At 43.9% G+C, this 13,385-nt stretch overlaps 1 protein-coding gene across 5 annotated transcripts in view; it reads right to left on the reverse strand.

Moving 5' to 3' along the window:
- The window catches only part of Acsl5 (acyl-CoA synthetase long chain family member 5), a 52,909-nt gene extending 41,943 nt beyond the window's left edge, over positions 1–10,966 (reverse strand). Inside the window, exon 1 of one of the 5 annotated variants that reach the window (XM_090345882.1) lies at positions 10,880–10,966. Coding sequence is in view for 1 of the 5 variants with exons in the window: in XM_090345885.1 (XP_090202011.1) it covers positions 8,758–8,889 (132 nt within the window). In the remaining 4 variants the exon portion in view is untranslated. Of the gene's footprint in view, positions 1–8,757; positions 9,124–10,879 lie in introns of those variants that run through there. The other 4 variants (XM_090345883.1, XM_090345885.1, XM_090345888.1 and 1 more) reach the window with 4 other exon arrangements.
- Between the last annotated feature and the right edge of the window lie 2,419 nt (positions 10,967–13,385).

The raw sequence follows: 13,385 nt of genomic DNA on the forward strand, positions 1-13,385 counted from the left end.
CACAAAAAAAGTGGAAGTGGTGCTGTGGCTCAAGTGGTAGAGCGATAGCCTTGAGAAAGCCCAAGGACAATGCCCATGCTCTGAGTTCAAGCCCCAGGACTGGCAAATCATCATCATCATCATCATCATCATCATCATCATCATCATCATCATCATCCTAGCCAGAAAAGATGGATGAAAGAGGAGAGATTAGAAATGGATTTTTCAGAAACTTTTCGAGTATCCAATCACTGAATCAAAACCCATCGACAATGGATGTCATTTGTGGTGCTGAGGATTTCGATGTGACATCTTGCCCTCCTGGGATTAGTTTCTACTGGGGAATTGGAAAACAAGCCAAAACAATAACCACATTGTTATAACACTATGGAACGGCAACAACATTAAAAAAAAATGAGTAAGGACAAAAGGACTTGAGGATATAGAAAAGAAGGAGAATTTTAGTTAGGAAGGGACTTGATCTCACTGGGTTGACAGTTTCATCTGAAGCATGGATTTTGTTTGGTTTACCAAACAATACTATGTAGGGCTCTTCATTATTCCACCTCTGCCTCAGGATGCTACTTTCGGAAGCTACTTCCCTTGGTTGGTGCACTGCTTGGGAACACACCTAGGCTTCTCTCTGCAAGTGCAGCTCTCCCAGCTCCCAAACTGTATGCTCCAGGCCTGGTGTTCCAGCATTAAACTGCATCTCTGAGGGTGGAACGCATTCATTTCTCCAGCAGGTAAGAAACGAGGACAAAGGTAAAGTCTGAGTTTCAGGGCTGTGAATATCTACGTCTTTCCGCATTGACTCTAAATACCTAAGAAACTAGTGTAATAGCCTGACACGTGAGCCTATCGATAGTTTCCTAGCCACTCACCAGTGCCCTGCGCACTCAGGCCACCACCTCCTATTCATCACATGACCAGGCACAGCTTCCTCTCCTCACATGGGAACCTGCTCCAGGGTACACAGAAGCACAAACACTGGAGTTGTCCCCAAGCAGATTAGAAAATGGCTTCTTGTTATCTCCACAAAGACTGTGTAGGCACACCCCAAGTGGGCAGAGCAGGAAGACAGCATTAGCAAAAGGAGCCTTACTAAAACTCCAGGAGGTAGCTGAATAGTAATTTCCATAACTCAGAAAGATTCAATGTGGTTGTTTAAATCATTAGAAGATGGGGGAGACAAAGTGACTGCACCCCCCACTACCCCCCTCACATATACTTCTCTCTCCCTAGTACTATTCCTAAAGTGTATCTGGATGATCCAAGCTGGAGAACAGCTGGTAGTGGAAAGGTGAGATTTGGGCTTGGAGTGGCATCGATGAGTATAAGCAAATACTCTAAGCGAGTCAGGGGTTTTCAAGGAATATCTACGGGTGATATCTCTGCTGCCTAACAGCATAAGGAATGCTTTGGGAACTTAGTCCAGGAGAGGTTTGTGAAATGGTATTGGATTAGATCTCTCCTCTGGAGTGTCAGTCAGGCATGCTGTGATTCAATGCGTCCCTCTATGACCACCGACTATAAGCTATGGGTTGTGATCACTCCATGTGCATTACAACGAGCCTTTGGATACTAGCATCCCTGACATGGACCCCGAGGTACAGTGGGAATCTCTTCCTTTTGCTCACTGTTGGTAGAAGTTCAGAGAAAAGGCATCGGGGGAGGGGAGTCTACTGAAGGAAACCCACTGAGGAATTCAGTTCCACAAGGAACACCAGTGTCCTGTATGTGGAGAGTCACAAAGTCCACCGTACCTTCCTGTGACTGTATCTATCTGCAGAATGCCATAGGCAAGGGCTTCACAACATGAGCAACACTCAGCAGTCCAACCTTCCTAAGGCCAAGGTTCAGTGAGAACTTGGGTATCTGACATAATATCAGCACGTACTATATGCTAGTTATATAGTCAAGTAAGTTTCCTCGTGCAACCACAACACTTTGAGATAAATTCTCTGTGGGATCTACCCCAGCTTTGGAAGCCCTTGATAGGCTTCCAAAGGATATGTTTAGGATATGTTTGTTCTCTGTGTTTTTTATGTATTCTGTGGTGTGTGTGTGTATGTGTATGTGTACTGGTACTAGAACTTGAACTTGGAGCCAGGGTGTTGTCTCTTAGTTTTTGTTTTTGTTTTTGTTTTTGTTTTGTTTTGCTCAAGTCGAGTGCTCTATCACTTGAGTCCACAACTCCATTCCTGGCTTTTGGTGGTTGACTGGAGATAAGAGCATCACAGACTTTCCTACCTAGGTTGGCTTTAAGCCATGATCCTCAGATCTTAGCCTTTTGGGTAAATAAGATTATTGCATGAGCCACTGGTGCCTGGCTTTTGCTTATCTTTATACTTACTTTTAATAAGGCAAACAAAGTCATGGACTCATGCCTGATGCTATACCAGGAAACAGAGTATAACTCCTAGCCGGAGTGATGGCTCACGCCTGTAATCCTGACTACTTAGGAGGCTGAGATCTAAGGATCACGGTTCAAAGCCAGCCTGGGCACAAAAGTTCATGAGACTCTTATCTCCAGTAAACTACTAGAAAACTGGAAGTGGCACTGTGGCTCCAGGGGTAAGGTAGTAGTCTTGATCTGAGGAGCTCAGGGATAGCATCCAGGCCCAGACTTCAAGCCCCAAGACCAACAAAAAAGAAAATATAACTCTTGTTCTTTGGGTGTCTTATGAGTCCATGTATCATGAAAACTCAATGCAAAATGGTTCAGTATGTGGGATGGGCTCATACATTTGAAGAAGGGAGAGGCTTGTTTAGACTGGAGTTGGTTAAAACATCCTTTTGGGACATAGAGGCCCAAAGGTGTGTGATCCTTGCCCTCCTGGCAGTGTTGCCAATGATCTCTTTGCCAGGAATAACCAGAATTGGTGATCCCATCAATCAAGTCCATGGCCAGAAAGACCTCATCCTGATTCCAATCCCACTCCTTGTCTTCATGCCTTCTTTTTCAACTGCTTTGTCTTATCCAATATTTCACTCAAAAGAGCCATAACTACATTAGGTTGACTAGGCCTAAATGGAAGCAGGGGAAGACCTAGGTGTAGATAGAAACATAAAGGGGGTGGGGGAATGAGAATTTAGGTGAGAAACTGTGAAGAGGTATTTCTATGGGAGATTGAGGGTCTATCATTAGTTTATAGGACAGAAGAAAAGGCCTCTTAGAAGGACGAATGAGGTATGTATGCCATTACTGTGCCATCAGAGACAATCTGCCTCACTAAGACACTAGAGGAGGCCAGGCCTTAACCAGTAGGGGAAAGTAGATTTAATAACCTATTCCCTATGAAGTCAAATACTATTCACCCAATTCCTTAGCATAGTTGTGGCTCTACCCACAAGGTAGCAGCAGGAAGTGACAAATCCCATTGACACTTAGGCTGATATAACCAACTACCATTGTATCTACCACTGCACTTCAAACAAATCATCATCCTATAGCCCTGCTTCAAGGATAGCTTTGTATAGAGGAACACTCCCTAAGTGTATCTCAAGCCTCTTGCTGACCAAGCGAATTATGAGAAAATAAAGTAAGGAGAATGAATACCACAAGTCCATTGGACTTGATAAGAGGGTATGTAAAAAAAAAAGTAGATAGGCTGGACAAAGTACTAGGTCCTCAACCAAGCCTGTTGGAAGAAAGACTTGGTGACTCAAAAGGCTGTGAATGAGGCCTTCTGGTCCTGGTCCTCTGTAGAATCAGCTCCCGTGCTACCTAGCTGGACATAAGTCAAAAACCAACAGACCCGGCAATGGAACTAAAGAGAGACCTATCAGAAGAAGAGATTAAAATGGCAGAAAAGCATATGAGAAAATGTTCATCATCTATGGTCATAAAGGAAATGCAAATAAAAACAACCCTAAGATACCACCTTACCCCAACAAGAATGGCCAAGATTTTGAACTCAGACAATGACAGTTGCTGGCGGGGTTGTGGAGAAAAAGAAACCCTACTACACTGCTGGTGGGAATGTAGACTAGTTCAGCCACTCTGGAAAGCAGTGTGGAGGTTTCTTAAAGAACTGAAAATAGACCTTCCCTATGATCCCGCCATACCACTTCTGGGCATCTATCCTGAACAATGTGACTCAAGATATTATAAAGACACCTGCTCAGCTATGTTCATCTCTGCACTATTCACAATAGCCAGGCAATGGAAACAATCCAGATGTCCTACTGCAGGTGAATGGATACAGAAAATGTGGTATATATACACAATGGAATTCTACATAGCCAACAGACAAGATAAAATAATGGCATTCGCAGGGAAGTGGATGAATCTAGAGCAAATCATGTTGAGTGAGACAAGTCAAGACCTAAGGAACAAAAGGCGCATGGTATCCTTAATATGTGGCTATTAAATTCAAAGAGTACAAGAGTGAGGACTCAATAACTGCATACCCAAAGCTATGGACATGGTAATGGAAATATAAACATAACTATATAGACATAAAAACCTATGACTCTATAGATATAATGTTTTATTTCATAAATTAATATGTTTCTATGACATACAAACCCTTAGCCTAACTTTGATTAAGTTCTAAATACTAAGTCCCAGTGATTGTAAATAGATTCCCTCCTTGAACACTTGTTTGTTAAACTTGTCATTTAAAATATGATGTAAAAATCAATGTTAATAAATTCTTTAATTAAAAAAAAAACAACAGACCCAAGGTACAAGCAGCAAGCTTTGTTGCCAGTACTCTCATTTGTAGAGGCAAACATTTTGGGGGAATTGGGGGAGATGTCTATCTAGGCTTGGGCCCTGTCTCTGAGCTTTTTGTTTTCAAGGCTAGTACTCTATCACTTGAGTCACAGCTCCACTTCTGGCTTTTCATGGTTAACTGGAGATAAGAGTCTCACAGATTTTTTTGCCTGGGCTGGCTGTGAACCATGATCCTCAGATCTCAGCTTCCTGGAGTAGCTAGGATTATAGGTGTGAGCCACTAGTGCCTGGCTACAAAGGTAAACTTTTAAGGTTATTGCCTCCTCAGATGCCAAGGAAGCCACTCTACCATTCTCCAGGTCCTAAGGACAGTTACTTAATGTAGCTGAGCACTGATTTCTCTCTACTGCACAAACAAACCCTACGATCATCTGCTACACTCTTGAGCCCCTCAGAAGGCCTCAGCAAAGAGTAGCTTTCTTTCTTTCTCAATACCTTACTCTTCAAGTCCTTATCCATATGAGGTGTTCTATATTAACTATTATTATAATTCCAGAACTTTTTCCACTTGCTTTCTTAGCTGGTGTCCTACCACTTAAGCAATACCTTCACTTCAGCTTATCTTTTTGCTAGTTATTTTAGAGCTAGAGTCTCATTGATGTTTTCTACCTGGGTTGAGTTCAAACTGTGGTCCTCTGGATTTCAGCCTTCTAAGTAGCTTAGATGACAGGCATGCGTTATGAACACCTGGCTATAACTCCTCATTTTTACTTAAACAGAATGCTGTCATTGAAAGAGACATGGTCTATCTCTGACTCACCCCTCTCTTCTCTTCCTCCTACAAGCCACACAAAACACCACAGGGCTGAGAATTTGACCCAAGAAGATTTTCAGATCTAAGAGAGCAGAGCATGAGCTATCTGACCTTCCAAACCCTGTGAATTCTTACGTTTATTCACACCCCAGGTATAGAGAACCCAGGAAGGGTCAAGTCCTGTGCCATAGGAACAGAACTAGTAAGAAAAGTCTATGTCTGATCTCAGTATGCCAGGTCACAAAGGGAAAAAGCAGACTTGAGCGCACACAGAGCACAGTGAAGAGAGAGTGATGGTGGCTGAGGTCATGGCTGTTGGGATTGCACCAGGATTGCAGAATGTGGGCATACTTGAGGGTCACCTCTGGCTGTACCTGACCAAGGCTCAGTACATCTGCTGGCCAGCCATGGGAGACAGAGCAAACCATGCATTGTTGGTTTCTAAAAATAATCTCTGAATTCTGGTCTGGAAACCCATCTGCCTGGAAGGTTTTTTTGTTTTTATTTTTTTGCTTTTCTTTTTTTTATGGGTACAATGCATAATAAGCAGCAAAAAATGAACCACTGTAAAGTGAACAATGCAGGAGAGTTGTACATTCCCGGTGTTGCACAACTCCATCTAATCTTAAAGCATTTTTATCACACCCCAAAACAAAACCTTGTACCCATTAAACATTTTTACTCTTCCTCCTGTCCCCACCCGACCTCTGCAAATGGCCAACTTGATTCTGTTTTGTGGATTTGAGATGGAAAGGATTTTTTTTATCGGCTGTGGGACTTGAACTCTGGGCCTGGGCACTATCCCCGAGCACTTCAGCTCAAGGGTACTGCCCTACCCCTGGAGCCACAGTGCCACTTCTGTTTTTTTGGTGGTTGATTGAAGACAAGAATCTCATGGACTTTAGTGTCAGGCTGTCTTTGAACCTTGATCCTCAGATCTCAGCCTCTTGAGTAGCTAGGGTTACAGGCATGAGCCATCTACTCAGTGGAAAGGATTTCCTTTTTTTGTGGGTCATGTGACTTGAACTCAGCCTGAGCACTGTCCCTAAGCTCTTCAGCTCAAGGCTACCACCCTACCCTTGAGCCAAGCCCCACTTCCCATTTTCTAGAAGGGAATTGGAGATAAGAGTCTCAGGTCCGGCTGGGAGTTTGGCCTAGTGGTAGAGTGCTTGCCTAGCATGCACGAAGACCGGGGTTCGATTCCTCAGTACCACATACATAGAAAAAAGCCAGAAGTGGTGCTGAGGCTCAAGTGGTAGAGCGCTAGACTTGAGAAAGTCCAAGGACAGTGCTCAGGCCCTGAGCTCAAGCCCAGGACTTGCAAAAAAAAAAAAGAGTCTCAGGTCCTTTCGTGCCCAGGCTGGCACAAAACCTTGATCCTCAGGTCTCAGCCTCCTGAGTAGCTATGATTACAGGTGTGAGCCACCATGCCATCTTGGAAAAGATTTTTGAAAGATATATTTCTTCTAGATTCCCTGAATTGGTTATAGCCTACGCACTAAGCTCATCAGAAATGGAGGTGCAGATTGCTTTTGAACTAAATGAGCTAGAGTCCCAATACTGATTCAATCTAATCATAGAGCATTTGGTATCTTTACTGTAGTTCTAAACTTCACTTTGCTCATTTACTCACATACATGGCTGAAACAATGGTCCAGATGTTTGTTTCTGCTCTACCACTACAACTCCATTTCTTGCTTTCTGGGGCAGTTAATTAGAGATAGGAATGAGTCCCAGTGACTTTCCTGAAGGTCTTACTTTGAAACTCAATCCTCGGGTCTCAGCCTCCTGTGCAGCCAGGATTATAGGCCAGGCACGAGCTGGGTTTAGATAGTGTTTCCTGGTTGTTTTTGCTTTTGTGTCAGTCCTGGCATAAATTCTGAGGCTTGAACTCAGAAGCTGGGCTTTATCCTTAAGATTTTTTTCTGCTCTCTCTCTCTTTCAAGGATAGTGTTCTACCACTTGTGCTACAGCTCTACTTCCAGATTTTTTTTTTTTTTGCATTTAATTGGAGATGAGTTTCTCATGGGCTTTCCTGCCAGGACTGGCTTCTAACCACTATCTTCAGATCTTAGCCTCTTGATCCATATTTTCTTAAATTCAATTGAATGTGTTTCTCTGCCCAATGAAAATTTCCCTGTTCTCTCATCATCAGCAGCTCATCAGATAACATCTACTCTATATATCCATAGCACTTACATTTATAACTCTTATTTAGGTTCTTATTCTGTTCACTGGGCCAGGCACACAAGTGGTACCCACAAAAATTTTTATGCCACACTTCCTCCAAGATAGATTCTGTATTTACCTGTCACCTCACGAGAAGAAGGCTCTATGGAGTGACTTCAGGTTTTTGTTTTCTCTTATTTTACCGTATTTTATCTTACTTTACTCTACTTGTTATAAATAGCAATTATCTAGAAGCTGGACTTTTATATTCAATCTTAACTCTTTTTTTGTTTTGTTTTGTGCCAGTTCTAGTGTATGAACTCTGGGCCTGAGAACTATCCTTGGACTTTCTCAAGGCTAGAGCTTCACCACTTGAGCCACAGCACCACTTTTGGCTTTTTCTAAATATGTGATACCAACGAATCGAACCCAGGTCTTTGTGCGTGCTAGGCAAGCACTCTACCACTAGGCCAAACTCCCAGCCCCTTAATCTTGCTCTTCAAATGAGACTATCAAAGTAAAAGCTGGTACCCCATTAAGATACCAAGCCCCAACTGCAGTGACTTTTCCAAGTGCCCACTTTCCTAAACAAGGTTATCTTAAGGTTAGCCACTGACCTTACCATTGAAAAGATACCCAGCTTCATTCAGAAAAAGCTCCTGGTCTGTTCGAATTACACATCAACTCATACCATGAGGGAATCAATGTCCCCTGAAGACTGAAGACTAGCTCCCAGGCTACCACGTGGAGCTTTGTCAGGCCCACAAAGATAGTCTCTATGGAAGTCCCTGTATTTGGGAGAGGCTTGAGAAAGAGCCATCTTTGCCTCCTATTCATCCTTTTCCTCATCCCTTCCTGAACGAGAGATTTCCAGGTGGCCACTGGAGTTTTGGGGAGCCATCAGTAGGAAGAGAGAAGGATGTGTGTAAGAGTTGTGTGTGTGTGTGTGTGTGTGTGTGTGTGTGTGTGTGTGTGTGTGTGCACACATGGGGCACAGCAAATTCTAACTTCCCAGCTGCTTTGCTGAGATTGGGAGTCAGGCTGTCTGTGTCACACATTCACAGCAGCCCTGGCTGAGTCACATCCCCTCCCCCATGGACGATCCTCTTACCCTGCCTGGTGAAGGAGCCGAGTGCCTTAGGCTTCCAGCAAATGGGGCTTCCTGGCTGAGAGTTCTTCCTGATACAGGAGCCCTTGTCCCTCTCTTCACAGTGCCGGGACAGGGTAGCTTCAGAGTGTCCATGCAGGCAGACAGCCTGGCTCAGAGTAACCCCAGTTGTGCCTTGCTCAGAGCTGAGCTGCCTTGGCTCAGGCCATGGCCCGGCTTTCTAACGTGGTCCCGCTCCGGGGACTTCACTTCCTGCTTTTTCTTTCACAACTGAAAGTGGAAGTATTCTGACCAGGAGGAGAGGAGCTGCCAAATCTACCCTGGCTCCTTTGCAAAGCCTTTAACCCCAGCCCCTCAGGGTTCACACACACACACACACAAAACCCAACTAGCTAGCATGCATGCCTTCACCCTGCCCTCATGGATCTAACTATCTCTCAACCAGGAAAAAATCAAACAAACAGAAGAACTAAAAACAGCTCTACAGGTCCCTCACTCTCATTCTCGAAGCGGAGGTGACGCTGCTCCCTGCTAGATTCACAGGACAGGAAAGTCCAGTAAGGAAGGACCTCCGCCCTCCGGGCCATCCTCTGTCCTATCCCCACAACTGCCCGCCTCAGTCCCCACAGGATTTCTCACCGAGCCCAAAGGATAAACCAGCAAGGCAGGAATGAGAAGAGGCAGTGAGCCCTACCAAAGGCCCCTTTCCCTCTAACAAGTCAGCCCCTCCTCTCACACAAGTTGAAGTTAAGTATGTATTCTACTGCTTCTCATTCCCTGGTATTGCCTCATCCCTCTGATTTACCTAAAGGCTATGGACACAAGTATGTGTTCTACTGCCTCTCATTCCCAGGTATTGCCACATCCATCTGATTTGCCTAGAAGCAGCGGACACAGAAACATCTGCCGTTCTCAGATCTGGAAGCAGAAAAAATGTATTTTCCTACCCTTTTCCACTTCCCCACTCCAACTCTACACACACAGTGGGGACTTAGGAACTCTCCCAGGCTTGATCTCTGCCAGGGCTCACAGGAAGTGCGGGGTCAACTTGACTCTTTGCTAGAGTTAGATTAGAATTTGTTCTCTCAGTCAAGAGTAGGTCCTTAGCCGCTAGCTAAAATGGGCAGGGCCAGTCTCTGAGAACTTCAGTACAGAACTGTTGGACTTGGGAGAAGGATCAAAGACAGCCCCTGGCATTCCATCTTCCGGGATTTCTCAGAGCTGGAGGAAGCCTAGGCTCTTATTTAATTTCAGGAGCTCCGCTCCTCCAAGAGAGAACTTCCTTCAGAGACCATCAGAATGGATGTCTAGCCTCAATCCTTCTGAGTTCCTCTCTGGGGGGACATGGGGTAGAGGGCTGTCTTCCTGTCTAAATATAGAAGAAGGGCTAAAAGAAGATGAGACATTATTATTAATTATAATAATACTGAGCTCCTCCAAAACTGACAACTCGAGATTTAAAAAATTCCTGGGCTATTTCACAATCTCAGCAATTTGTTCTATCTGATCCTACCTGCACATGAGTGATGATTTCAGAGAACAAAAGAAGGGTTTGACAACACAGAAGGAGTCTGTATTATGGAGCAGGCTTAGAGATGATTTTTCAGGATTCAACTACTAGCCATCTTATCACCTAGCTCTTGAATAGTTCAGAGATGCATTGCTTATATTTCAAATAGAATGATACTACCTACATTTTACTAAGTCTCCAGCCCCGACTGATAACTGCTAAAGGTTCCCTTCTCTCTTCCAATGAGAATCACTGTGCTTAGGAGCTGGTGCGTAGTCTCATTAACCAGACTAAAACAGAAAATTCTGAATGGAAGACAAAACACTATATCTTGGTTCCATCCTAACCATTTACAGGTTTTATGCTCCCCTTCCCCAGTGGACTTAACATTCTTTTCCTTACTTGGTAGCATTCAGGTAATACCATCTATCCCTTTTCCACTGATTATTATTTTTTTTTCTTTGACTCCTCACAAGTCAGATGAGGTAACTACCATTTAACTTGCAAAAGTCTTAGGCTGAGAACAGACATTTATGACACCTTTTTTGCCCATACCAGCCCATCCCAACCATCTTGCAGGCATACAACAGAGCAGGTAGGATTATATTGTCTTACCTTGTTAGAACTCTCCCACTTCCTGGATATAGGAAACTGTCTCTGCACAACCAGATGTACTGAGCCAGCACCACATTCAACTGTCCCTGCTCTTTCTACAGTTGTGGGATGTAGCTACTGTGTGTCCTCCAGTGTCTAGCCAGCTCACCTGAAACCTTTGGACCTGTTGCAATAGAGGTGCAAAGGTAAAAGTTACCTGTTCAAACACTCATAGTCACCTCTGACAGAAGTGCAGAATTTGGCAAAAGGTTAAAGTAAGATTGTTAGGCAATGTGTTTAAGGGGGAAGGGAGAAAAGACAGCCCTCAGCTCTGAAAGCTAACATTGGACAGGACAAACCTTTTTATAGAGCCCAGACTTCAGGGCAAGCAGGTAGGTATGGACATGTCTTTGCATCTGCTCTTTTGACATAATCTTTGAAACTGAGATAAGAGGAGGGAAATCGAGATAGCAAGCTGGAAAAGGTACTCCTTGAAGAAGAGCGAGGAAAAAATAGAGATGCCACTTGAAACCGTAATTTTAAGACTTACACTAAGCCAAGGTCTACATTTGGGAACCAACTTTCTTCTAGGAGGGCAACCAGAATCAGCCTGAAGTCTGAGGTATAGACTGAGAGGCTTGTAAGCCTAACTGGGTAGTACCGAGAAGGTAGCAGTATGAGCCCAGCTGGAATCAAGAAAATGAGAAAGGGAACTGAGAAGCTGTGCAACCATTGCCTTATGGCTCAGATTACGTTATCTCTCTTTCTTCATGTGGAAGCTACTCATCACCATTCTCCAGCCAAAATCATGAAGATGGAGAGAATTATCACTAAATAGGAGAGAGGATGGGAGATAAAAGAGGCTCTACAGACTGTGGGGGCAGCTTCTATTGCACAGATGAGGCAGACGATATGATCTTTCCAGGTAGAGGACATCACTTAAATCACACAGCCCACATAGGATGCAAGAGGACCCCTGTTATGCCGTTGCCCCTCAGTGGCACATTTAACCACCAATAGCCTGGCAGTGCTCGCATGTTATCTGTGTACAAGGCCTATAGAAATTGGGGGAATTCTGCATTATGTTCTTGTCAGGTGGCAAGTGTTAAAGTCACTTCTTGTTGACTCCTGTGTGTAGTCCTGAGAGCATTAGCATAGAAATACCCTCAGGACAGTTCTCCTCAGGTCTTAGGAACAACATCTTGACTCGGATTCACCTATTGCTACAGAGCCCTAAGCTTTCCTTAGTACTAGAATGAAAATGGCCTTTAAGAAGTAACTGAAGTAGAAACAGTTCTGTGGGAGGTAGGGGTGTGAGTACTACAAGGACTAAAACTAAGTTGTGTTAAGTTGTAAGTCACTAAACAGCTTCAAAGGTCAAACTTGCCAAAGACAAACATGTGCAGAGAAAGTGATTCCCAAATTATAGTGTCCCAATCCCTGATAGCTTGTGACAAATCATTTGCTGGCCCTATGCCACAGTTTTGAATTTAGTAGGCCTGAGATGGCATCTTGGCTATGTGATTGCTGCTTTTTATTTTGGAGGGTGGTGGAGCAACCACTAATAGGACATTGAAAAAAATATTCCTTCAATTAGTTGCCCTTGCCTCCAATGGACCCAGCTGCTAAATGTCCCAAAGGACTGTGTTTTGATGGTCTTGGCTATGGTGACCTCATAGTTAGGAAGACAACTTCACACAGAGTGGAATTCATTACATATTCTAGCACACCAAGCCCCAGAGAAATGCCTTGGTAAAAAAAAAAAAGGAGGTAGTGCTTGTGTATTTCTCATTTATGGTAATATAACTCCAAGCCACACAGCCCACAGCCACATAGCTAGACACTCCCAGTGTCATGGGGTATACAGAACACCTGACGTAAATACCTTCTGTGTGTGTGTGTGCGTTGTGTATGTGTGTGCATGTGCACACCAGTACTAGGGCTTGAACTCTGGACCTTGCCTCTTGCCTTTTTTACTCAAGACTGGCACATTACCGCTTGAGCCACACATCTATTTCTGGCCTCCTGCTGGTTAAGTGGAAAGAAGAAAAATCATGACCATTTGTGCCCAAACTAGCTTTGAACTGTGATTCTCAGGTCTCAGCCATCTAAGGAGCTAAAATTTCAGGCATAAGCCAGCAGCGCCCAGCTCTTATTTTATTCCTGAGGGCCCATGAGAATTCGTGAGTGGAAGCAGCTATCTGAGACCATGCATTGATTTAGGAAGAATGGTAAATCCAAAATATAGGCTTCCAGTATCCTAAACAGGCTGTACCAACTCTTTGATAAACCATTCCTCCCTAGACATTTCTCTTAAAAAAAAATAATAATGTGTTAGGGCCAGAGGAATGGCTCAAGAGATGCTGTGCCTCCCTGGTAAGGGCAAGCTCCAGTTAAACCCAGCACTGCCAAGAAAACAAAACGACAATAACAAAAGACCGGTTAAATAACATCGTTTGCTCCTTCCTTTCCTCTCTGAACCACAAACATTTAAAATCCGAATTTAGTTTTTAAAAATTCCCTTTAG

This window comes from Megascapheus bottae, chromosome 15 (genome assembly GCF_031878675.1).
Source record: "Megascapheus bottae isolate mThoBot1 chromosome 15, mThoBot2.hap1, whole genome shotgun sequence".
NCBI classification, from domain to species: domain Eukaryota; kingdom Metazoa; phylum Chordata; class Mammalia; order Rodentia; family Geomyidae; genus Megascapheus; species Megascapheus bottae.